The sequence below is a fragment of the Triplophysa dalaica genome, chromosome 3, assembly GCF_015846415.1.
Source record: "Triplophysa dalaica isolate WHDGS20190420 chromosome 3, ASM1584641v1, whole genome shotgun sequence".
NCBI classification, from domain to species: Eukaryota; Metazoa; Chordata; class Actinopteri; order Cypriniformes; family Nemacheilidae; genus Triplophysa; species Triplophysa dalaica.
Window position 1 is genome coordinate 11,044,282 of NC_079544.1, and position 27,695 is coordinate 11,071,976.

Consider the following 27,695-nt stretch of genomic DNA (forward strand, 5'->3'; position numbering starts at 1 on the left):
GCAAACTGTTCTGGGGGACCATTTTAGTTTTTAGTAGTCAATGATGTCCCCTTACTGAAAATTGCTAACACTGTTCCAAATATTCTCTGTGTTCATCTGAAGTAATGAACTACAGACTTCGAACAACTTGAGGATGAGTAAATGATGACAGAAATTTCCTCTTTGGGTGAACTATCCCTTTAAGAATTGTGGATGCCACTCATTGAGAGAGCGGATATTAGATGGAAAGTTCCATGAAAAACGGACACTTTAATAGGCTATGTATAACATGTACGTGTATATTTTTTCTGACATATATATTATTTCAACCAACACGAAGTCATGACTCTAGGTGGATGTCAGCAAACCTGTCCTATCTGTAAGTCCCGTATCCCACAATAGCCGTAAACAATTCATTAAGTAAAAATCCAAAATGGCGACACCGTTTTTCAATACGTTTGTTTATACAAATTGAATGGCAAGTTTCAAACCTTACCAATGGAGAACAAAATGGACCTCGAACATCCGGATATGTCTTCGATACTCGATCGTTTCTGTGAGTTAAACACACAATACTCTAGAGTCTAGACTATAGTCTTGATACGCATGTTACGTTACACTGGTCAGAAAATGATACATTTGTTAACCAAACCATGTTCTAATCGAGATATCCACATTGTTATTGCTTATATAGAATACGGAAATTTTAACCATTTAACATATAAAACACATCTTTTTTAAGTTCATGAAGCACGAGGAACTCAGTTAAGTGCATGTTGCGTGCGGTCTTGGGCTGATACTGACCCCTTGCGGCCTTAACGCAAAAGAGCAAGTTTTGACGTCAAACAGATGTTTTTACTTGTCACATTCCCGAAACAGTATATTTTTTATAATTTAGGAATAAACTCACCACAAGTCCAAAATTACAATAGGTGAAAAGTTGAAACAATGGGTAGAGTGGAGTAAATTTTGTGTAAGAATTGTTTAAGAGTAGCATGATATGTCTGTTTTTAGGGTTTTTAATCTTTTTGTATCCTGCTCTGTGACCACTTGGCTTTACATGGATGTCCTATTTTCACAAGAGGGCACCAGCACACAGTTTCTGTCTCATCCATCTTCACAAATAACAGTGTAGTTCTTCGCAGGTGTCCCATCATCACTTATTAAAGTGAGGCACGCCTACAGCGCGTGCGGCATCCCAGGCTGCGCGTGCACTTGCCCATTTCATTTTCGTGGACTACAGCGAGCTCAGTGCCCGAGACTATGTGCTGCTTTTATTGACACATTTTACGAGGGTTGTCGTGAAAAGAAGGACAATTATGCCACGGCTATCGTAACAGCCGTCCGAGGACATTCATATCATATCACAGGATTTTTTCAGCCTCTTATGTATTTGACCCTCAACGACAATGCTTTACTTTCAGTTGGTGATCATGGCAGGAACTGTCATGCTGGCATATTACTTTGAGTATACCGATACTTTTAACGTGCACGTCCAGGGCTTTTTTTGTCATGATAACGCCTATACAAAGCCCTATCTTGGATCAGAGGAATCCAGTGCGATCCCTCCTGCTATCCTTTACGCGGTGGTCGCAGGGGTCCCCTCACTTGTGGTGAGTGTGTGCGCACGATTTAAGGAGTTTCAATCGATGTTGTCATTTTTGTGGTCCCTGAGACCCCTTATTAGCTGAATGTGTTGATTAAACAGTCTGTGTTTTAAAAGTGTGTAATGAACTGGTGCACAGTGATTTCCTTCAAAGTTTAAGTCGGCAAATAAATGCTAAATAAATAATAATGATACATCTCGGTGTATAATGTATACAAATATTTGTGAAACGTTGATCTATCAATAGATAAATCATTACAGTATCTAACACTTGACTCACTTATACATCATTTCTCATTGTGCTCCTTTAATCTATCACAGAATCGTGGAATTTAAATTGCTTGTAGATAATTTATCCACTGTGGAATTGTGAGTTTTCACTTGAGGTTTTCTCCCCTGCTTCTTTTTTTTAGAATCAACCAAGGCTTGTTCCAATTTTCTTTTTGAACTTGTGTTTTTCTTCCAAGTTGAAAAGCTTGTATCCGCAGGGTGCCATGGGTTTAATGCTTGCCGGGCAAGCCACACCGACTGCTGGAGTCGGACTTTGAAAAGTCACTTGTTGGCTCTAGACTTGCCTTCTGCCCCCACAGTTTATTGAGAGAGAATTTATGATGAGCGAGATATTGGCACCTTCGAGGATCAATTAAAGAGCACCAGGATCACCGCAGAGCCTACCTGGTCTCATCTCTCATAAGAATTCCTATGGATTTACTAAATCGATCTGAAAGACTCTGGCTGGTGGTCTTATTAAGGCCTCACAAGATCACTCTACAGATGACTATGATCATCATACATTTGCTAAAAGCGCCACTTTTGAGCCAAGTGTGTGTGTGTGTGTGTGTGTGTGCGGACTTCGATCTGAAGCGTAAGCGTGCAGGTGGCTAGTAAGACCAGAAACATATTTAATGCAAGTATGTAGATGAAAGTGCTTGGTCAGTGCATTGCTGCCGTGCAGTTAAGTTGTACAAAGCTTATATGGTCTTTAAAATATCTGAACTAGGTTTGCATCATTAATCATATTTTAATCGTGATAATGATTTATGCTTCCCACAATCGTTGTGATATTAATGTTTTTAAAGCAAACCCTTCTTCCCGTTAAGATCATAAAATCATCAATGTCAGGCTAGATGATTGTTTAGATGATTGCGTGCTTTGAAATACAGTGTTACAGAAGTTTAATGGCAGCAGATTAAACATGATGAAGTGAAGTTCTAAACTGACAGAATAATCGTGGTTATTAAAGGTGGGGTAAAACGCTGTTTCATCATGCATTCTGACTTCTTTACAATGTTGAACGGGCTGGCTTCTCATGCTTTACATGGTCAACTCGTTAATAAACAAATTGGACATTTTATTTCTGTGCTTGATACACTCCCCCATCACTCCAACTTGTTTCCGAACACTTTTATAAGTCTGAGTCCCTGTTTCGTAACAGGGATCCTATTCCTTTCATTGGGAAACTCTCCTGGAAAAGCTGGGCAAGGCGAAAGACATAGACTGCCCATGTGCCAACCGACGAGCAATAGTAAGAACCGACTACCATCAAGATTGCCTGTTCTGCGTCAACCTTGGCTGCAATGTTGGTCTGCATTGCAGCTTGTTATTCTTGCGATAGTGAGAGAAGTTTGAGGTGTTGTTGTTTGTTCACGGTATTTCAGTGATGGATGTTATATAAACTGTGGATATAACGGTGGATTTTGAGAACATTTGAAACTGATAGATGGTATGGTCCAAGTGCTAAAAGATGCCGGACATGAACCACATGCGGTAAGTGAAACTAAGTCATATGTCTGTGTTTTGTTGGCAATCGGCGTGTACGTGCATAATGTTAAACATAATGGCACAGCTGTATCTATCTTTTATAAATGTTATCAAACTTAACAATCTTCGAAGATACGATGTACAGGGACTCAAGATAAATATGAGATTGGAAGAAACTGCCTGTGATACCTGATCTTTAATCGTGATTAAAATTGAGTACAAATAGCCCGGATAAAATAGACTATTTGCAATAGGTTCACCTACAGATATGTGATTCAAATATAGAAAGTGTGAGAACGACGTTGCTTCAAACAGCGGTTCGAGTGGCATAAGGTGTAAAGTCTGTTTAGCTTGGCATGGGAGACTGGGGTTCTAATCCACCTCTTGCTGAAAACACTCTTTAACCTTTTTGTATTACATTACAGTTCATAAAGGCATTTGTTTTCAATAAAATGTATTTGAGATTTAAAATTCATGTTTATTCATAAAGGTTGGGTTTAGGCTAAGATTAGGGGTAGATGTAGGGCTTTAATATCTCAATAAGTTACCTTCATTTTAATATTTCTTATTAGTATAATGATTTACACTCTGTTGTGTTGTTATTGAATAACGTTTAATGCACAACAATACTGAGGTGCAAATAGTAACTTTACAGGTATCTGCCACTATTTATAAGTAAATAGCATCTAACAACTATTTCTACTTAACCCAAAGAAAACACAGCTATTTTTGGTTAGTGTAAGTAGCATATCGCTCAGAGACCCTCCTATTTTCACTTGGTGTAAACAGAACCTACTAGGGCTGTGTATTGGTAACTGCCTCTCGATACGATACATATAAAAATAGATGGGTCACGGTACAATATATGGCTGTGCATTTCGATACGCTGCACATTTGCAATATTTTGCAATACTTTAAATAGAAAATGGTAAAAGGAGAGCCAGAAATAAAAAATGCAGAAAGGAAAAGTATAAAAACACCCCTTACCTCTGCAAAGTGAGACCTTTAGGCATTCTTATATTTTTCACCATGCTCGCTTCCACTTACTTTTGGCTGTATGTATATGACATGGTTTTAAAAATCACTATAGATACACCATATTTTTGAACAGCCCTAGAACCTACTGCTATTTGAACTTAGTGTAAATATCACTTTTGTCGCAATTTTCACTAAGTGTAAATAGCATAATTTATTGCTGTTTACACTTGGTGAAAATTGCCGCTGCCTTCAAATTTTGATCAAAATAATCATGATTATCATTTGACCCATAATCGTGCAACCGTTATCTGAACCATTAACTCCAATGTAATGTTATACAGTAAATTGCATCACTGACTTTCATTAACTTCTTAGAATGATTGTCTTTACGGTTATTCTGCCTGGAAAAGGTTGAGATTAATGAACTTTTTGCCCACTTCTGCACCCTTAAAAATTGTGGGTCGTTTAACCCATGGTTGAGCAAAATATGGACAAACACAACTGTTGGGTTTAACCAATGCTAGGTACTTTCAACCCAAAATGCTCTGTTTTTTAAACCCACGATTGGGCTTTTAATTTAAACTCAACAGTAGGGTTTTTCGATATCTTACCCAACCATGGTTTGAAACAACCCAGCACTTTTTAGAATGTGATTGTGTATTCACTGCAAGAACATTTAATAGTAGTGCTTTATGAGGCTTAACAATGGGTTTAATGTGTTTAGTAAGTAGTTTTTAAGAGCATGATTCAAAACGCAAATAGTTTGCTGTGTCATCAAATTGTATCTTGGCAATACTGTAGGTGTAAGCAATTACCGTAGCTTTCATCAAAAACAGGCCCTTTCCAATTTCTTCTAATTGATACCAAATTTAGAGTGGTAGTATTGACGAAAAATTGAAAACATAGTGTTCCTTAACAACACAGAAGCATCATTGGTTGAAGGAAATGATTCAGATGCACAATTTGTTGCCACTAGCTTTAACCTCTTTAGTCGGCTCTTTCCGGATCATTGAGGAGTGAATAAACTGTCCAGTATTTCACATTAAATATTTTCAGTTTAACAAGTGAATTATTTTCTTCAATGTCAACACACTACTTAAATAAGTTCTGTTACTAAATGGAGTACTGTATAGTGTTGGATATTTGGGATATAGATTTTAACTATCAGCGTAGCTCGGTGTTACTGTAGTACACTGAGTGATCTTGACAATTGTGTTAGACAGCTGTGAAAACGGTCACAGAGAGTTTTAACCATTTGTACGATGTCTAATCCACAACTACTGTCACTGTGAATCACTCACGTCTCAGTGTAACAAAGCCTGAATGAGAAGATAATTTGATGGTATTTGGTTGAAATTGCTCTTGCATTACATTATTCATAAAGGTTTGCCTTATACTGGCTAAATTACTGCTTTATACATAAACATCCAATCTGTTCTGCACGAGTGTGTTGTACAAGTTAAAATTTTATGTGTTTTTATGCTTTTGACCGTTTGATAAAGAAGGCGCGAGAGTCACTTGATTTTTGACCATCTGGAGTTGGAAGCTGAAGGAGGACATGCAGACGTTCGCTTTAGGCTCTCTCGTGTTCTTAATATGAAATATGAATTTGAAATCAGATAAAAAATGAATTACAGAGTTCTTGGATGGCCCACATGCCAGCGAGGAAACAGTTTCACTCCTCATGCTTCAGCCGTTTGACATATATGGGCCAGTACGCCTGATTTCTATTAGAATTGAATCCTGAATCATGTCAGTTAACATTCGGTGTTACGAAATGCATTTGTGAGGAAATATGAATCCCTTCTGTAGCAACTGTGGGAGGGTTGTCGTCTCTTGTTCGTTCAAAATGGTGATCTAAAAAATACCTGTGCATGTGAAGGTAACAAAATTGAGAAATGGTCGGCAGTGTCATTGTGTGATACATCTTAAGATTCAGGCACATGCAGGATTGAATTAAACTTCTAACTTTTGAATTCGCAGGGTTTCCACATTTAATGAATACAGTTTGTCGTTAGCATATACAGATATTTAATCAATACAGAGATGTATGCTGCAGTACTGTACAGTATAAGTGATGCCAATGTCTTACAGTATATTTGTAAGTTCTCAGTAAAGATTTCTTCACCTGCAGCATTAAACATAAGAGTTCACAAGTTCACCTGTATGTCTTTGTTTATTTATTGGATAAAGTATCGAAATAAGTTTGCCAAATTCTGCTTCCCCAAGGTCTGGCTGCTCTGCTTTTGAGAACCTGGCTCTCCTGTAGCTTTACTCTTTACATGCTGTAAACCAATTATTTTTTTCACTTTTTGAGTGATTGTTTAGTTGTAGGAGAGTGGTTTCTGGAGGTCAACAGGGAAATAAAAGTAAAATAGTTTTACTGTGCAAATGACACAACAACAGGGAGCTGACTATTAAAAAAATAGCCACAGCCGGTTGTTTTGTTATCTGGCACCCCTGTGCAAGGTTAAAAGTAGTTGACAAGTTAAAATGTGGTATGTGAGTTTTTGTGAATTACGAAATAATAAATATGATCAAAATAAAAAAAACAGCTTATGTTTTTTTTTGTGATTTACTGTTTTCCGCATAAACCCATTCTGCATATAATCTTGATATCTTTGATACAGATCATCATATCAAATATTGAAAACAGTGTTTGGAAAGCCACAACTTTCTGTTATATATGCAAAAAAGATAAAAATGTAGTGTCTAGATCTTTAATATCGGTATTTAAAATAACTAATTTCAGAGAATTTGAACCTACCATTGACAGGTAAACACACATTACCTAATTTTGTCATTTTATGGTTATGACTACATGATGCTCCTAATCTCATTATTAGAGTTTGAGATTATAACCTGGATCACAAATATGTTAAGTATAGATATAATTTATACCAACGTTTGTCATCTCTTACATATACTCACCTAAAGGATTATTAGGAACACCATACTAATACTGTGTTTGACCCCCTTTCGCCTTCAGAACTGCCTTAATTCTACGTGGCATTGATTCAACAAGGTGCTGAAAGCATTCTTTAGAAATGTTGGCCCATATTGATAGGATAGCATCTTGCAGTTGATGGAGATTTGTGGGATGCACGAAGCTCCCGTTCCACTACATCCCAAAGATGCTCTATTGGGTTGAGATCTGGTGACTGTGGGGGCCATTTTAGTACAGTGAACTCATTGTCATGTTCAAGAAACCAATTTGAAATGATTCGAGCTTTGTGACATGGTGCATTATCCTGCTGGAAGTAGCCATCAGAGGATGGGTACATGGTGGTCATAAAGGGATGGACATGGTCAGAAACAATGCTCAGGTAGGCTGTGGCATTTAAACGATGCGTATTTGGCACTAAGGGGCCTAAAGTTTGCCAAGAAAACATCCCCCACACCATTACACCACCACCATAATTGCATTAATGAGAAATTGAACAGGTGTTCCTAATAATTCTTTAGGTGAGTGTACACATACATATTCCAAAATAATATAAATGACATGCATGATGGATAGTGTTTTTTTTAAATGCATTACCACAGTGAGTTTGACGAAGTCTTTGACGAAGTCTTTCACAGCTCGAATCTTTCAAACATGTCCAGCTCTAATTACCGGTGTGTTTTTCATGCATCCTTTGACCCTGGTGCTCCCTGCCAGTTTGGCATTATCCTCCAAAATCAAGTTGAGGACCTTGCTGGGAGCTGGCATCTGGCCTGCACAAAATCAGACCTCTAATCATTTCCATTGTGTTCATGAATTGGTCTTTATTCTCGTTCCCTTGTTGAAAAATACCCGAAACACAACCTGTTTCCTGATTTCATTGCGGAGCCTAGAAAATTCGATTTGAGTTTTTTTTCTGAGTCACACATTGTAAAGACCAAGAAGAGAGAGAGACATTAAAGTCTATAAACTAAACATAGCATTAAAAGTTTTTGTTTGACATTTGGTGCTGTTTTGTGTTCAGATTACAGTGACTGAGTCGGTGCTCTTCTTGCTGCAGTATGTCTCTGAGGATCTAGACAACAGAGAGAAGATTATTGTGATGGGGGACTGTTGTTACCTCAACCCTCTGGTCCGAAGGACATTTCGCTTTCTCGGTATGTCTTCACAGACCGGATCACACTTATCATGAAAGACTCTTCTTTCTTTTTTTGTGCCTGTAGCAGAAGAAAGGCAACTCAACATCATAGTAGTAGATGCATATACTTAGTTGCACACACTTACTAGCTTTATGCTGTATGTGTGTGTGGGGCAGATGATGCACTCTTGGTGCATTTCAAAGCTTTCTCATGATTTATTTTTAATATTTATTCTGCAGGGAGAAGCTGAAGGAGAAATATTATGGGGTTCCTTGGCTCAAGATCAGACTAAACCGAATGTTAGTCCCCAGGGTTGTAACTCCAGTGCACTTTGATAGGGACATGCCCCCTTCCAGGATTTGCATAGACCTCTTCACATGTGTTTGTCCTTAAATTCTAAAATTGTGTCATTTTTATATTATAAAATACATTTTACGGTCAAGGCTTAATACGTAGAGATTTTAATTACAAATTTAAGGTCCAGTGTATGAAGTTTTGAATTCCAACCAACGGCTCACTCCACTCACCGCTTTTGAAGCAGTACGGTGGCTGACACAGGACTAAGATGGTGTTACGTTTTCGCTTCTTTGCCGCGGAAGATAAGTTATTTATGAAATGCGCTCTGTGGAGCAGTTTGTCCGTTTAGGGCTACTGCAGAAACAACATGTTGAATTCCATGTAAGGGGACTCGCGTTGTATATGCAGTATCTCACCTCAAATTTTAGTAAATATTTTATTATATCTTTTTATGTGACAACACTGAAGAAATACAATTTTGCTACAGTATAAAGTAGTGAGTGTTCAGCTTGTATAATAATGTAAATTTGGGCCCAATTAGCCATTTTCCCTCCTCTGTGTCATGTGATTCTTTAGTATTTCAATGTCTCAGGTGTGAATGGGGAGCAGGTGTGTTACATTTGGTGTTATCGCTCTCACTCTCTCATACTGGTCATTGGAAGTTCAACATGGCAGCTCATGGCAAAGAACTCTTTGAGGGTCTAAAAAAAATAATTGTTGCTCTATATAAAGATGGCCTAGGCTATAGTAAGATTGCCAAGACCCTGAAAATATAGCTTCAGCGCAAGTTCTGCCAGGAAGACTCAATCCTGCATCACTCACTACCAATCAACACCTAACCAATCAACTTCCAACATGGAACATAAAAGATCGCCACTTTCCGCTTTCTACGTCCGCAGACGAAGCAACAGTGATTCGCCCCCATCCTCCCCACCACCACCAGGAGGTCCCTGTCAATATAACCCCAGGGGGGTTGGCTACGCCCCCGCCTTCATCTCAAGGCGGGAAGTGGAGGACTTCTTGGCCCTCTGGATGCGAGCTACGGACAGGGCCTACTCCAAAGAAACCCAATAACCATCTTTACTATAACCATATATTCTGTCTATCAGCAGTCTAATAAATGTAGAATACTCAACATTTGCCTCCCGAGTCTTTCTGGTAGAACTGAGCTGCAGCACGGTGGCCAAGACCATACAGCGATTTAACAGGACAGGTTCCACTCAGAACAGACCTCTTCATGGTCGACCAAAGAAGTTTTTTGGAAATAAACGTATGAATGCTGCCAGCATTGCTGCAGAGGTGAAAGGGTGGGGGGGTCAGCCTATCAGAGCTCAGACAATACGCCGCACACTGCATCAAATTGGTCTGCATGTCTGTCGTCCCAGAGGGAAGCCTCTTCTAAATATGATGCACAAGAAAGCCTTCAAACAGTTTGCTGAACACAAGCAGACTAAAGACATGGATAACTGGAATCATGTCCTGTGGTCTGAAGAGACCAAGATAAACTTATTTGGTTCAGATGGTGTCAAGCGTGTGTGGTGGCAACCAGGTGAGGAGTACAAATACAAGTGTGTCCTGCCTACAATCAAACATGGTGGTGGGAGTGTCATGGTCTGGGGCTGCATGAGTGCACTGAGGATCTACAGTTCATTGAGGGGACCATGAATGCCAACATGTACTGTGACATTCTGAAGCAGAATGTGATCCCCTCCCTCCAGAGACTTTTTCCGCAGGGCAGTATTCCAACATGATAACGACCCCAAAAGAAACTGAGGATAAAGGTGATGGACTGGCCAAACATGTTTCCAGACCTAAACCCTATTGAGCATCTGTGGGGCATCCTCAAATGGAAGGTGGAGGAGTGCAAGGCCTCTAACATCCACCAGCTCTGTGATGTCGTCATGGAGGAGTGCAAGAGCACTCCAGTGGCAACCTGTGAAGCTCTGTTGAACTCCATGCCCAAGAGTGTTAAGGCAGCGCTGGAAAATAATGGAGGCCACACAACATATTAACACTTTAGGCCCAATTTGGACAATTTCACTTAGGGGTGTACTTCATTTGGTTGCCACCGGTTAAGACGTTAATGGCTGTGTGTTAAGGTATTTTGAGGGGACAGAAAATGTACAGTGTTAAACAAGCTGTACACTCACTACTTTACATTGTAGCAAAGTGTCATTTCTTCAGTGTTGTCACATGAATAGATATAATAAAATATTTTTAAAAATGTGAGGGGTGTACTCTCTTCTGTGAGATACAGTAGATAGAAATAGCTTACTCTAATGTATTAAAAACATAACGCTTCATTATGTAAGGTCCTTGTAGATACAAATCCTGTTCGGAGCATAAACCATCACAAATTTGACCAGCACAGTAAAATCATTGTGATGCTATTTGGCTGTATTTTTTTCCATTTAAGTGGAATTGTTTGGCTTTTGCAGACCATATGAAAGCAAAGTTTGCGGCGACAACGCTCTCTTCCATTTTTTAACATATCTACATGTCTGGTTAAAAATGGGGTGTTCTGGATCATAATGAATTTGCGCTCTAACGCGGGAGCTGACGGGGAAGCTCAGCACAGTGACAGCGGCAGCGCTTATTGTTTCAGTTTGCTGCTTCTCTGCTCTCTGCTCATAGAGAACATTCAATGTGACAAAGCTGCCCACGCTTACATTAGGATCTTATCTTATTCCTTTTCTCTCTTGCCCAATATTCCAGACATAAGATATATCACATAGAGTTGAATGGGGTGCTGTTTCTTTGGGGTGTACGATAAGGTTAAATTTAAGTTTTTAGGATTTGACATACACTACACAGGCAAAATAACTAAAGTTATCCTCATGGTGCTTATTTTATAAGATATTCATACGGTGTTTTGAATTCTTGGAAATACAGGATTGGCACTGCAGACAAGTTATTTAACTAAATTTGATTTTACAGACAAATGGCGAACACACAAGTATTTAATTTGAGGACATTACCTACATTACCTCAAGCACCAACATTGCTTGAGGTAATGTACAGCTCATACAAAGTAAACAGTTTTATGTGTTTGTGTTCCTACAGGTGTGTACGCATTTGGCCTTTTTGCCACAGATATCTTTGTTAATTCTGGGCAGGTGGTAACAGGAAATTTGTCTCCATACTTCCTGACGGTGTGTAAACCCAACTACACAGCACTGGGGTGCCAACAGGTGGTGCGTTTCATCAACCAACAGGAAGCCTGTACAGGCAATGAGAACGAGATCTTACACGCTCGCAAGTCCTTCCCATCCAAAGAGGCAGCCATCAGTGTCTACGCTGCTCTTTATGTTGCTGTGAGTAAACATTAAAGCATATACATTCGACAGAACATAAAACCATCAATGTCTTCTGGCCAGAATGATTATGCCACTGTGCAGTATGTTGTTCTGCCGCTTCGCCTTCAATATGAAAAGCCCAATTGCTTATTTCTGGTGGTTTGAACACAGGTGTTAAAAGGACAGCTTTGTGTTGAGAGTACAGCTTTGGGGTTGCTGAACTGTGCTATATACAGGACATCTGGATAGAGGTGATGTAGGTGCTGTGTTGATAGCGTCAGTCCCTGGAGGGAAGAGAGTTATTGTTAGATGAATATACATTAACATATGACAGCATACATTCACACACCAACGCCACTTTTTCAGTGTTCAGCAGCTGGGAACAACTTGAGTTTTTTTTATGTAAAAGTTGAATCAGCAAAAAATAGCTTTGGGTAAAATCTGCTGGCAGACTGTGACTGTAAACTGAAGATTTTATTCAAACATGCAGATATGTTGTAGAACTCCTGTCAGATTTAAAATGAATCCTGTGGTATGATAGGGTGGATGATCCTATTTGCACAGAGCATTACAGGATTTTTCCTAATACTCCTACAAGTTCTGAATGAGAGCATATGGATTATATAGCAGTTCTGAAGAAAGCTTTTTATCCAGAGTTTGTTATTGTTCCAGGTATGAATAGGGTTTCATAACATGTTTTGCAAATGATGCTATTACATTTGTTCTCAAAATCCCAAAACACTCGTCCCAGCTGCAGAGCAGTTATTTTGACAAGAGCACATTGATTTTCATTTTCCATCATTTCTTAAAAGGTCTTTTACTCACTAGAAGCTCTAGTTTCTTCCCTTTTCAGATTTTTGACAGTGTTATGATCCAGCATGACCTGTAAGAATTAAAGTGCTCATGAAGAAATGTTCATAATGCATGTGGAATGCAGTAAAAGCCATTTTAGAGGGATTGTTCACCCTTTTGTTGTTTCCAACTTTTTTGACCACCTTTCTTCTGTAGAACACATAATAAGATATTTTGAAGAATATTGGAAAACCTAGCAACGGTGGCACCCATTGATTTGTATTGGTTTTGTGTCTATACAATAGAAGTGAGAGTACATTTTTTATTTATTTAACATTTGAATCAAACAATTCACAGTAGACAATTCAGTATGATTATTGAAAACATTTCTTGTACAGAAGGTAGGAAGAATAGGAATAAAATAGAAACAGAGTGTTAAAGTATGTTTTTCACATACCAACATCTAGGCCTTAATCATTTCGATCATTTTAATGACTTTTTCTGATTTGAATCATTAAGTTGTCTAATAGGGTGATAGGGAGGTAGCTGAATAGCCTGAAGGAAGGTGTTAGATTGACAAATTGGCCTCGTAGGAGATTAGTTTGATGGGTCCTATGACATCAAACAAATGAATATTTTCCCAATAGGCAAAGTAACTTTTAATTTGTCATATTTAAATGACATAGAGTCATCGAGTTGGAGGACAAACAATAGATCAAGCATGCCTAAGGGCTCCTATTACCTAACTATCCTGCTTTGCCTATGATGGATCCTTAAAGGAACAGTTCAGCAGCAACAACAACAACAAAGTTGTCAACACATTCAGCATCCCTCTGTTCTCAAAGGCATGGCAAAAAAGGACATAAGTAGCACAAAAAGTTCAATGCAGGTTCTTTTTAAATACGACCAGGCTAGTGTTCAAATGGCATCCTTCCAGTCTGCTTTAGGAAATGATGTAGCTGAACCATTCACATGTATTTCCTGTCTAATGAATGTAGACAAGATGTGTGCTCCTGCATGTCTATGGCAGTAGGCACATTCAAACGTTTGCATAGATGAATTAAGTCCTTTCTGCATTAGGTTTATTAGGTGAAAGTCACGTTTCTGATGAACCTTTATAATAGGTTTAAAATGAAAATAAAGGGAAAGTTTGTCTTGCACTTGTGGTGCTACTGTACACACACACACAAAACATTATGATGAATTAATTATGATTAATGAATAAAATCACAAATGTAGTATATGTTAACATTTTACAATTAAAAAGCTGCTGTAAAATTGCTGAAAATAAAAACATGTTTTAAGAAATCGCTAGACAACAGCAAAACTTCAAATTAATTCTTAAAACATTTCATCAAAACTATTTATTTTGCATCAAAACCTTCTATAGTATTTTAATTGAAATGGTCATAAAATATTTCTTAAAGGGAAATTTCAAAAAGTGAAAATTCATTTTCACCCAAAAACCATCTTTTATTCCCCCTTATGTCGTTTTAGACTTTCGTTCTCCTGCAGAATATCTTCTTTTGTCTTCCACCAAAGAAAGTGTCACAAATTTTGAATGACATGACATTTTCATTTTTTTGGTGAACTATACCTATAACCTTTCCGTGAACAATTACCTACAAGTACACACCGGTCACCTTTACTTTCTTCTAGTACCTCAGTTAACTGTATAATGTGTTATTTAATTTGCACAACACGCACACATATCCCCATTCATTTTAGCTGACACACATGCTTTTAGACAAACCTGTGTGCAGGGAATGGATGAAGTATGAAAAGCGTTTACACAGGTTACAATGAAGATGTATGACAGAGTGCTCTTGTGCTTTAGATGTACATCACATGCTCAGTGAAGGCCAAAGGCACACGGCTGGCCAAGCCAGTGCTCTCTCTGGGGCTCATGTGTCTGGCGTTTCTAGCGGGGATTAATCGTGTGGTGGAGTACCGCAACCACTGGTCTGATGTCATCGCTGGCTTTGTCATCGGAGGAGCCATTTCAGTCTTTATGGTAAGGTTACATCTTAGGATGCACACTCTACACACATACGTGAAAACCTAAATCAAGTTCATTTTTTTATTCTTATGGATTTATATACTTGTTGATCCCCATTTATATTACAATGTTCATGTCATTAGGTTTTGTTCAGACTTGTGGGGTCTGAGGATGTTTTTTGTAACGCATTATGAGTCATTTTGTATGTTAAATAATTAGAAGGAACAACACAAGGTTGAGTTAAATGTAACACAGAATGGTATGGAATCTATGCAATAAATGCTATAGTATAATAAAGTATTTTGAATGCTGGCGAATACTATTTAATTACAAATCGAACCTTCCAAAATTTGTAAAACTAAACAGATATAGGGCGCTAAACATGTCAGTTTGTAGAATACATGCATGTTTTCTTCTCAGTGGTGCTGTCCTTATGATTCAGAGATATTCAGTGACCTATTTCTGCAGTTTGGGTGAGTTGGGGGAGGGTTTGAATGGAGGAAGGTGAACGCAGACAAATCTCATAATTTTAAATTATACAGCCTCCTAAAACAGGGACTCGCATTTCACAACTGTGTGGTACTGTTGAGAAGCACTGTCCTAAAGCATCACATCACCAGCAAAGAGTTCACATGAAAACAGACAGGAGACATAAACAATACAGGTTATGCTTGTGTGAATATGTGTTGATCATACAAATTTATTTTGCTTATAAAGCTTATAAATCCATAGCGATTTGCTTCGCACTGCTTTTCTGTACTGTTAGGCAGCCTATTTACACAGCATAGAAATTCAAGGGAGGACTTCAGGGCTGCAGGGTGCCCTGAGATGCCCTCCTTATAAAATTCTCCTTTGCTCTAGTGTAGGGGAGCTTTGGCCATAGTGTCTCATAGAAAATACTCATTTCGGTCTGATAATGGATGAATCTCCTCCAGGACATGGACTCACATGCTTCCTTTCTCCTGAAAGAACACAGAACCTTTATCTGCGGGCAACAAGTCATGCGGGCATCTTTGCCCTTTCGAGACTTACGTAAATCATAATTTACAGCCCGAAAGGCCAAGCATTTCTATGTGTGGTACAAAAAGCATTAAAGGGGTGTGAAACTGACTTCTTTTCCTCTTTCTCCATTGTTTTCCCTACGGGTGCTCTCGTGTTAGGTGGTGTATGTGGTGAAAAGTTTCAAAGGAAAGCCTTTACTAGATGAGATACCGCCGGAGGAGAGTGTGTCCAGTGGTCCTGTGCTCACTCAGCCTAGGATGGAAGACAGCATGGAGAAATACATAGCCTCCCAGGTATTCAACCACTAGTGTCATGCATACTTGAGTCAGACATTTCTGCAAAAAAAAAATCTTCAGAGAACCTCATACAATGCTGTTATTTGGGCTACTTGATGCTTTAGTATTGTGGCCAAAAAAATCCTGAAAACCCTATAATAGCATCATATATTGATTTGTTTTAAATAAATAAATATTTAATTTGTCTTTCATTTTTTGTGTTTTCTCTTTCTTTGGCCAATGATTCATTATATGAGTTCAGAGTGGCAAAGAGAGAGAGTTTATAACAATTGTGGCTCTTAAGGCAAAATGTTAAACGGCTATTGAATAATTTATGGTTTTATGGCAATATTAGCACAATATTGATAATCATGTTTTTTAAATGACTGCTTTTGTCAATAACGGTATTATTGTGACACCCCTATTCCCCATTTACTTTGATTGTATAGAAAAGGAGCATGAGCATTGTTCAAAATTGGATTTGTGTGTGTTCGTTAGAAAAAAGACAAATACAGTTGAAAGAAAAAGTATGTGAACCCTTTGGGCTTACTTGGATTTCTTCATAAATTGGTCATAAAATGTGTTCTGATCTTCATCTAAGTCACAACAATAGAGAAACACAGTCTGCTTAAACTAATACCGCACAAACATTATACGTTTTCATGTTTTTATTGAACACAACATGTAAACATTCATAGTGCAGGGTGGAAAAAGTATTTGAAACCCTAGGCTAATGACTTCTCCAAGAGCTAATTGGAGCCAGGAGTCAGCCAACCTTGGGTCCAATCAATGTGATGAGATTGGATGTGTTGATTAAAGCTGGCCTGTCCAATAAAAAACACACACTAGTTTTGAGTTTGCTGTTCTGAAGAAGCGTTGTCTGATGTGAACCATGCCTCGCACAAAAGAGCTCTCAGAAGACCTACGATCAAGAATTGTTGACTTACATAAAGCTGGAAAGGGCTACAAAAGTATATCTAAAAGCCTCGATGTCCGTGTGTCCACGGTTAGACAGATTGTCTACAAATGGAGAAAGTTCAGCACTGTTGCTACACTCCCTAGGCATGGTCGTCCTGTAAAGATGACTGCAAGAGCACAGCGCAGAATGCTCAATGAGGTGAAGAAGAATCCTAGAGTGTCAGCTAAACACTTACAGAAATCTCTGGCACATGCTAACATTTTTGTTGACAAATCTACAATAAGGAAAACATTAAACAAGAATGGACTTCATGGGAGGACACCACGGAGGAAGCCACTGCTGTCCAAAAAAAACATTACAGATTACTGTCATCGATTGGAAAAATGAATTCCAAAGTTTATCAAGACATTTTACAGGAAAACTTAAGACCATCTGTCCGCCAACTGAAGCTTAACAGAGAAAGCAACTTTTCATTGCATTATAATATATATTTGTTTCTGCGTATGTACAATCCCTAGGATCAAACCCATGACCTTCGCATTGCAAGAGCCATGCTCTTACCACTGAGCTACAGGAAAGTTTAAAACTGTAAGCATTAAATGTGAAATAGATGCTGTATGCCTAGATATGGAACATAATAAAATGAAGTGCGTATATGATTCTAGTTTGAATAGAGAACTCAATTTCAGTTCACTTAAGTTGTTTCCAGTAAATTTTCATGACAGTCATCAGATTGAACAGCCTTCAGATACTATATATATATATTACGTTCTGAAGAATGTTAAATGTCTTTTCCTAGTAAATCCCATTATATCTTTTCAGTATGTTCATTCGAGTGTATTGCCGCAGGCTAGTTTTCTTGTATCTGTGTCACAAGAGATCATAGTAAGTGAGCCGATCTTCCAGTTTTACAGAAAATAGACGGATGCAATCTGGATCTCATCATAAACTGTAGACATGCCTACCTGAAAAAAAACGAAGCAAGTGTTTTGTGTGTGTTTTCTTTCATAATACTTTGTTTAACACAACAGCATTGAGCTAAATATGTGTAAGCCTGCTGTTATATGGATTGACGATACTATGTGTTATAAAAATCTCCAAAAGTCTGAGACCATAAGTGAATGATTCTGTTAATCAGCATAGTAGTTTAAAGAGTAAATCATTTGTGATTTTTAAGGTCCTACTTTGGTTTATGGAGTGTCCAACAACAAGTTAACATACATACACAGTGTAAAACACTTTCATTTTCTAATAATAGGCAGTTATTATTACCTCACTTCTTGACTGACTCTCAAATGATTCGTTCGGCGATTCATCTGTCTAATCCCCTCCTTTCTGTCAGCCTGGTCTAGTCTTCTGTGATTGGTCTACCACTAGCAGTGACGCGTAGGCGGGCATTACACGGAATGATGCAAATCCGACCCGAACTGAAAAAAGAATGACAGGGGACTCATTCGCGTGATTCAGAGTCGACTCCTTTTCCCCAAGCCAATAACTCTGTTATTCGTTCTCTTTCGTCTTTACAATTTGGCAGGCTGCTAACATTCACACACAGCAACATTACATTTGCATGAAATGTCATTTTAAGGACAATGTAATATTCACTCTTTAACTGAAAAGTACCATTAATTATTTTATGAAATGCCCCTTTTTGCTCTTAAGACAGCATGTGCTTGATCTGCTTTAGGCTTCTTGGAAAAATAGTTAATCCAAAAAGGATATTTTAATCATTTTGTCTTAAAGCTCTCTGTTAATTTCCATGTTAATAGGATTTTAAATCGTAGATTTGCCATTTCATCTCAGCCTTCTGGCCCCTATCGTCTCAATATGTTATCCTCAACATTTGAATGCCAAACATGGGACACATCAGAGACCTAATTATAAAAGGGCTGTTTTTACCTATGACCCACAGATTGTTTCAGCATTCAACAGCATTGTTCGACAGTTCTGCCATGCAATATTCAACAGTCAGTTAGTCACATTGGGATTATTTTCCACAGTCTGGTCTCACATATTATCACCTTTGAACTCAGAATCAAGCGTTGGCGGTTCAGTCCATCTTTGATTAATAATTTGATATGACATCCCAGGATTAATTTTTGATTCAGATACAGGTGAGCCCTGCAGGAAGACGTACACCTTCAATGCACGGCTAGTGCTCTCGCCACGCTTGGTTATTTCAAGGCATTAATCTTTAAGGTGGATATTAGTTATTTTCACAGCCTTAGAAAAGTGTCTTTTTCTTTGCTGTGCTACAGTTAGGGGTTTGTAAAATTGTATATGGTCTTTGATTGGCTGTTAAAAATCGCAGAAGACCATAAACTACAGGTCATGCCTCTTATTCTCATCTGACCAGTGATGTTTTTTCTCACACACTTTGTCTAATTGTATATACTACATGGCCAAAAATATGTGGACGCCACTGTACTTGTTGAAAGCATATAGGAATTTGTCAAAGTGAAACAAATAGCCAATTGCGTTCATTTAAAAGGTGCTGTCCACATGCTTATAGCCATGTATTATATTTGATAAGGCTGGACTATGTCAGCTATGCATCTTTGATACAGTATATGTTAAATTGTGGATTTGTTTTATTTTTCAGAATCCCATCACCTACACTGAGATCACATGACAATTGAGAGACGTCCAGTCAGAAGTTGTGGATATCGCTGCTGCTCTCTGATGCAACCTCTTACTTTGAGTGCAAGGTCGATACATGCTATTTTTACATTTCTATTTTCAAGTGTGTGAGAAATTTGTCCTCCTTGTTACACTTTTTTTAACAGTTATGCCAGCGTCGCATCTCTATTTTTATATAGATTTATTGCTGTTGACATTTTTGTGGTTGAAAGTGAAGGAAATTTATACATGATGTCCATGGAAATGTGTTAAACATGTCCAGATGTACAACATTATCTTTGTGTCCTTCAGAGCTCGGCAATATACCCAAAATTTTGAAACTTGATTTCTTTCCTCATGATTTCTGAAGCGTGATATGAATCTTGATATTTCTGCTTTTGCTCTGGAATAAAGGTGATTTTCCTTTGCCCTAATCAATGAGACATGAATTTTCATAGAATATTTAAAGTGTTTACTGCAGATACACTAAAAATACAGATCTAGTGACTTGAAGTCGATGAAAGAGACTGTGCTTTTTGCTACATATGAAGTCCAAAGGTGGGGTGAAATCACCTATGAATCCAATTTTAATCAACATTCAATATTTGTATTTATGTATTTGGCAGACGCTTTTTTCCAAAGCGACTTACATTGTATTGCATCATATATTTGTTTCTGACCATGTGAAATCCCCTGGGATCGATTCCATAACCTTGGCATTGCAAGAGCCACAGGAAAGCTATATTCACAATATTCCATAATTTCATATTTTAGTACGACTATTTTCTGATGTTCAGAGTAGTATACAATTATTTATATTTTTGTTCTCACGACAACATATCATGTTTACGTCTGCTAAATGTTTACTAAACCAATACTTTTTCCAGAACAGCAAATTATCAATCAGAATGTCTCTTGTCTTTACCTCCCGATTCGAGGAATTGTTGAGATCTCTTGACTGCAAAAGGACTGATGTGTAGTGAAGTAGGTCAAGAACATTTCCTTTTCTGAGTGACATTTCTTGCTGAAAAGCACATTTGAGTTTGAAATATCCAATAGGCTGGTACATCACAAACAGAACCTGGTATAGGGGGGCATTCTTATTTTAGAGCATTTGATTGGACAAAAATCCAATATATTAAGCTTTTAAACATGGAATAAAAGCCTCAAAATGTCAATTTTGATTTTGTGGGGTCTTTAAGGTGGTCATGATAACCAGGAGTCATAATTGATTTTGATGTCATTAACGCAGAGATCACCTTGGCAAGGCTGATGGATTTAGTTGTGACTGGCAATTGATTACAATTGATTAGATGCTTAAGCTTTGCCCAAAGAGGCAACGAAGAGACTTTCTTGGTTGTGTATAATGTTGCTTTGTGTGCTTTTTCCCCGGTGTGTATGTACATGTTTGTGCTTATTTGTGAGTCTGTCCTTGATGTCGCCTCTGTGAGAATGCAGTCTGTAGTGGGTAAAAGAAGGTCATTTTCTCTCCCTCTCTTTTCAAATAATCATCACTCAGAGATGGAATAATACTTACCTGTCAGACAGAGAGAAACAGTATGAAAAACAAACAAATGTATCATGTTTATGTCAGTCAGTTCATGTAGAAATAGCAATATTACATAGAATATGTTTGCGATTTAACAATCATATTGTGTTAGTGTTATAAGGTTTGTGTCGTCAAAGGTCTGAAGTATTCATCGATTTATATTCTGTAGTTATTTTATATCATATTGAGCATGTGTTTGTCATCAAGTCTCCAAGTGGTGTAAATCTTATTTTATGTCCTGAACCCCCTGTATACTGTTATAAGATATGAGATTTTGTTCTATTAATGAATGCATTGATGTAATTCAGTGAAAGATTTGATTCACTTTTTGAAGTTTAGTTAGTTATTTTATGTAATTTTATTTCATACGTGATTTCCATGTCGTTTGGTTTGTAAATGTAATTGATGACTAAAACACAAAAGTTGTGAATTTTTGATCGTGTAAAGAAAAGCCCTAATGCATATTGTATGCATGTTGGAAATATTTTTGAACAATTATGTGTTGATGGTCTACATCAGTGACCTGAAAGAATGGAAACAGATCCTCCTCAAGCCTGAGGTATCAAACATTATTAAAATATTTAACCTCAGTCACACTTGTATCTTTTGTACCATCGTCCGTTCCGTATTTTTTTTCCCCTTTAAAATGTAATTTAATTAAACTTTAAAACACTCGACAGCACTAGTTTATACCACAGGGGCAGAAAATACACAGCGCAGCGTTTGTTGTCCATTTTAACATAGAAGACTGAAATTCCTCTACCTATTGAGTTGGAACTGATTCGTTTGAGCTCTCCCTTGAAACCCAACTTTGTGGTCTGATACAAAATTTACAACAGTTATAGTAAAATGCTATAATAAATGTTATGTTTGTTTTTTGTTGTTGTTTAGGTTTTGATTCACTCATAGAGTGAGGGACAGCTGTAGCACAAAGCATCAGGATGTTGGATTGGTCACTGGTTTAGAGTTCAAGGGTCCTCCTGGACCTCCTACTTTCATATTCTCCTTAAATGAAGCTCATATGTGATGGGCGAGTATCGTGGATATGCCCTCCGCCCCATTAACAGTGAAAGTCTCATGAACAAAAAGTTTATTGAAAATGCAAAAGATGTTTCGAATGACATTTGAAGAACTCCGTGCCCCAGAGGGAATCTATCTTGATTTCATTTCTTAAGATTTCATTCAGGCTTCAAATAAAACTCAATTCAAAGGAAGGGCGTCACAAGGACACAAGCCATTGTTCAGAAAAAGCAGACAGAACAGCATAGAAGATATAATTTAACAGTAACATATTACAGTATGTTAAAATATTCGTAAACTTTTTTGCAAGAACAGTCTTGTTGGCTCTTTTAAGTATTCCAAACATATAGCATAGTGGTTATAGTAGAGGTTATACCAGTGCTGTTTTCTTGAAGGGCTCAAAAAATAAACTTATATTTTTCTTGTCTACTGCCTTTGACTTCTCAGCTCATGCATCAGATATAGTCAGTACTGAATGAGATTTAAAACTGACTTTCCATTAGCAAAGATGGAAGACGGACAGCGAGCATACAGTCATGTAGACAAATAGCTTTCTTCAGGTACAATAGATCTTTTTAACCTTTTTTTGTGGTTTCACTTTTGCTAGACCATTATTATATTGCTAGGACTTATTACACTTAGCCAGCAGCGGGTCATTTAAAGTTAATGTAAAGGTGGTGTTGAGCAGATCCCAGATCAGTTGTCATGACCAACTATGAATCTCTACATGAGTAACTCATGCTTTGACCTCTATGAAGGTTGCAGACGTGTCAGCAGACTACAGCGTCTCTTTCTTCATCATCCTTTATTTGCAAACCATACCATAGCCATGTGCATTATATATTCTGTGTCTGAAGTATGAAGAAGATCCATCCAGGGACCATATAAGCATGATTTTGGGGTTTTGTGTAGATCTGTGTTTAGGGGTTTTCAAAACATTTGAAAAGCAATGTTTACAGTGCAGAGGTGGCACAGAGGTGTAGCAGGTGGATTTATACAGCCTGTTTAATGCTGCTTATATTTGACATAAACGTATTTACACAGCAATTACAATTGATGAATATTAAAATATAAATTAAAAATGAAATTGTACTGTAAACTTGAAAATGGCAGCTGATAGCATAGAGGTCTAACAACACTTCTGCTTCAGCAGTCATATCTGATGTTTCATTGAGGCGCATTAATTTGATGTTTGCTGTGATACAAACTCTGCATTGTATTAAGCTGCATTTGATATGATATAAATCAGAACCCATTTTCTTGCTTTATGTTGCTGAAAATAGCATGCCGTTGGGTTTAACAAATGGTCAGTGTAATTGCATTGGGTCTAAAGAGATGGTTCCACTTGCAGTGTCTATTTAAAATTAAAACAGCGTATAAAGTCAAGGCAAGTCTAACAACAAAGCAAACAGAATAAAAAACACAAACAGACAGTTCATATTTCAACATTATACCCACAAATTCATCGGGTCGTTTTTTATGATTCATAAAAAAAAACATATATCATTTTGAAGTGAGACACAAAAACAAAGAAAAAAGTTTATTACAGGCCACAATATATACTTTTAAAGTGTGCGCAGGATTAAGAAGAACAATATTGATGGGGATTATGGGGATTTATTTGAACATGATCTGACCTAAAAATATGTTTGAATAGTTAAGAAGCAATTCTTCACAAAACAGTACAAAGTTAAAAAGCCTTAAAGGACAATGACCCTATATTTTTATTTATATGAAAAAAGATAATAGAGTATCAGCTCAATTTGTTAAAGGCAGAGTTGGAATGTAACAGAAGTGGTGTGCCTGAAAGCACTTTATTATTTATTATCATGAAATATGAAGTCATTTATCAGAGGATATAACAAAAGAACTGAATCAAAAGTAAACTCTAATGATTTCTAGCATCAGATTATGTTCTATTTGTAATTTTATTAGTGTGATATATAGTGGGTAACTGCAGAGAGATTAAGTAATTCTTCAGCTTTTTGTTTTTAGGTTCTTTGCAAGAGCCACGGGGAATGAAAGTTTACATCTAAGATTTTTAAAACAAATTTTTATTGGTCAGCAAGCAGATTGAATAAATGTGTTTTTTTTGACCGTATGGCAACATGGCTTGGGTTTTTCAGAATGATAAAGTAAAGTAAAGAGAGAGAGAAATGGACAGAAGAATAGTCTGGATATAGTCAAAAGATATGTCTCATTGAATCAGCCGAGTGTCTCAGTGCTCCAAATGCATCTTCTCTTACAATGAAGAGTTTTCACTGTAGAGATAAAACAGAAAGCGCAGATAGGTCCTGCCACTGGCAGTCGACATGCATTACTGTCTGTATACTGGCCACTGGCCACTGTGCTGAAGTCTGTAAGAGTGAGACATATGAAGAATTATGCTGGTTTCAACAACCTTCTAGGAAGAAGTTGGTATAGATTCATATATGATACCTATACATTTATTCTTCTACTATGTAATATGTAAACACAATATAAATTAATAAATAAATAAAAGGTTTTCATTCTGTCATGGCTTTTTTGGAGTACAAATCATCTGTTCATCTGGCTGATGAATCTGGTTCATCCTGCAGTGATGGTTAAGTGACACTCCAGCATTCATAACATAAGGCAAGTGGGCACTTTATTTGGTCCGTTCATCAGGGAACGCAGTGTTTGGTAACTTATTTTCCCTTTGTTACAGCTGAGGCAGTGTCGAAGGTGTATTTCAGCCTTGTGTTCCTACATCACAGATCTCCTGCTGATCTTCTCTGACAGGCTGAGCAACAGGCTGACATGAGCCTGCTTCTGCTCTCTTGTGAGGATAAACTGTGGATGAACGACTGGCTGAGTGGAAAGACTCCTGTTAATGCAGGCAAAGCTGAAGTTCTTGAATAAGATCATAATTATAGGCTACCTATACATTTGTGCTTACATTAAATTAAGCATTAAGTACTGCTGTTAAATTTATTTATTAAGTAAATAATAACTGAATTTTTCTAGTGGGTTGAACTAATCTTTTAAAACCAAAAAGTTAGTACAACAGAAATACACAGTAATATAAAAAAAGATTTGCACAGTGATGTCTGGACAGTGGAACCAGCCCCTGGTAAAAAAAAGTTATCAAATTTACATTGTTGATTTTTCTGCTCAATACAATTTCTGTCGTAATAACATTGTCTTTCCACATTTAAGTGCTTTTGGAGACTTGCACACTGTAACAATCTAATCTATGGCACTATCCTTCATTCTGTGTTCTCACAGTTTTTTTATCCTCATTGGGTGTCAAATTTTATGTCATATACATCTAATATTTCAAAATTCAAAGTTAAGGTTGTCAAATACAGAAAGCAACAGATGGAGTAATTACTCTATCAGTGATAACAGTATTTTTATTCTCACATGACTGACCAACACAAATACAGATATACTGACATCTCTGTGTCAACTGAACTGGTTTCCATGTTGTGACTGTATTAAGATTTTTGAGATCAAATTTAATCAGTGTTGAAAAGAAATTCTTCTGTGTTCAATGTCATGGTCTTCTGAACGAGGTAAAAATACATTTATATATTGTGAGCCGCTCTTGTCTGAACCAGCATGCATAATCAAGTGAAGCCCTTAGGACACGGTACCTCTCACATATGATTATTTCCAACCTGACGCTGAGCCTTCTCCATTTTTACATACTTTTCCGCACTCTCAATCCAGCTGAGATGAGAGTTCTCTTTATTATAATCAAGAACTGCCCACATGCACATATTGACTGTATATATTCTAATTATAACATATACAGTAATTTATATGTCTGTCTGTCTATCTATCTAAACAATAATTATAATATACAAAAAAAACTGTTAAAATCATGCAAAAATAACTGTGCGTGTGCAACTTACGCATTTTTATTTTCCAATACTGGCTTATCTCTGTATCATTGTATGAGTACTGTGAACTATCACAGCAGATCATATTTGATGAGTTCCTGCATCCAGGCTCTGCCCTCTGTTCTGGCATTAGTATGGTGGCCCTTGACCGGTGTCTAAACAGCCACTATAGAGGACAATAAGAACAGCCGGCTCCATCAGAGGGTTCTCATCCAGATGGCAAGCCCCAGCATACAGGATTCTGCCTTCATCTAACCTTTAATAATCTGCCTCTGAGACTGTCTGCTGAACTGTTGTGACGGTACTGAACAAACTGAGTGAAACAGTCTATGATAGGAACTATGTTATTAAGAAATTAACATTTCCAAAGGTTTATAGATTCCCTTGGGCAGCAAAGATGTCTAATACTTCATAGCGGTTAATTGGAATGGAAATTTGTTATTTTTGGCACTGCTCAGGTTGCTATGGTATCACCATAGCAATAACATCACATGACACCAAAGTATGTAAGTAAACCGATGAAAATGTAATCTGCAGAGCTACGGTTCCCTTTCTGTCATTCTCTAGACGTTGTGCCGAAACAGAAGGGGGTTTGAACAACCTACCATCTCTGATTGTAGTTTTAAAAGGCCAATGAACTTGGCGAATGGCATGGCACGGGTATAAAAGTTAGATGGAGTGGCCATTCATTAACCTTTTGTTTTTCTCCACTCTCTGTGTCCAACGAGTGCCTAGAGTTTGGACCGGGTGACTCCAACGTGGGTTGAGACCCCGGCCCGGCTACATGCCCAAAGTTCCCACTACTCCCTTCAGGGATCAGGACTTCGGAAGTTCTGAGCAGCTCTTTGTCTGTTTTTGAGGACAGCAAAAGGAAGAGCTGTCTACAAAAAGAGGCTGGCGCACTGTATCGTGGACGCCATCACCCTGGCGTACCGGTCCCAAGATCTGTGAGAGTGCATTTCACCAGGGATGCAGCCTCCTCGTGGGCCTTTTAAAAGTACAATCAGAGATGATAGGTTCTCGAATTCAAACCCAATTCTGACATTAACATATAAACATTATGTGGCCGAACTTACAGTAGACTTTCGCAGTGAATCAATCAGAGACCCTGTAGAATAGATTATTTTATCACAATTGATAGAAACTAAAATATTAATATCAATTAAATATAATATAAATTGCTGTAATATATTTAGACCATTAAACACACACTGACCGGAAACCGTCTACTGACCTCACCGATCACATTATTTTGTATGCTACAGAGCTATTGTATTCCAAATTTTATTTTGATATATGTTACAAATATATAATATTAAGATCACATATTTGAAGAAACCTAATATAATTACAATCCTTAAAATAATAAGATTACAAAAAAGTTTTTGAGCTAAATCACTTCAATCACTGTTTTGTAGGTTAGGCCTATATGGTTAATAAAAACTTTTTTTAGTATTAAAAGGCCAGGTAGGTAATGTAAAATATTAGGTAGGTATACACAGACATTGGATTCACAGACTGTATTGATGGCTAGGAGGAAATTCAGCACACCAATCAAGTGTAGTCAATCACTTGAGGATGATTAATTTAACACCTGCATTGAGGGCTGTCTCTCTCTCTCTCTCTCTCTCTCTATCTCTATCTCTCTCTC

General features: G+C 37.6%; 1 protein-coding gene across 4 annotated transcripts; it reads left to right on the forward strand.

Moving 5' to 3' along the window:
- The first annotated feature begins 225 nt into the window (after window positions 1-225).
- On the forward strand, window positions 226-21,596 carry plppr5a (phospholipid phosphatase related 5a). 4 transcript variants are annotated; one of them, XR_008906236.1, is made up of 8 exons: window positions 410-535; window positions 1,125-1,592; window positions 8,293-8,425; window positions 11,768-12,018; window positions 14,630-14,806; window positions 15,952-16,086; window positions 19,590-19,695; window positions 20,499-21,596. XR_008906236.1 is itself a non-coding variant. In XM_056743744.1 (7 exons), exons 2-7 carry the CDS (start codon window positions 1,389-1,391, stop codon window positions 19,617-19,619), a joined length of 930 nt encoding a protein of 309 aa, XP_056599722.1. In that variant the 5' UTR covers window positions 410-535; window positions 1,125-1,388; the 3' UTR covers window positions 19,620-20,013. The 4 variants fall into 4 exon arrangements, 3 of the variants coding, with proteins under 3 accessions (XP_056599724.1, XP_056599722.1, XP_056599723.1); XM_056743744.1 differs by lacking the exon at window positions 20,499-21,596 and having other exon boundaries at window positions 19,590-20,013; XM_056743745.1 differs by lacking the exon at window positions 20,499-21,596 and having other exon boundaries at window positions 424-535; window positions 994-1,592; window positions 19,590-20,013.
- The last annotated feature ends 6,099 nt before the right edge of the window (window positions 21,597-27,695 follow it).

Coding starts and splice junctions, on each gene's coding strand:
- plppr5a (XM_056743744.1), top strand. CDS start 1,389: ATGCTTTACTTTCAGTTGGTGATCATGGCAGGAACTGTCATGCTGGCA. Junction 1,593..8,292: donor CAGGGGTCCCCTCACTTGTG/GTGAGTGTGTGC, acceptor TTTTGTGTTCAG/ATTACAGTGACTGAGTCGGT. Junction 14,807..15,951: donor GAGCCATTTCAGTCTTTATG/GTAAGGTTACAT, acceptor CTCTCGTGTTAG/GTGGTGTATGTGGTGAAAAG.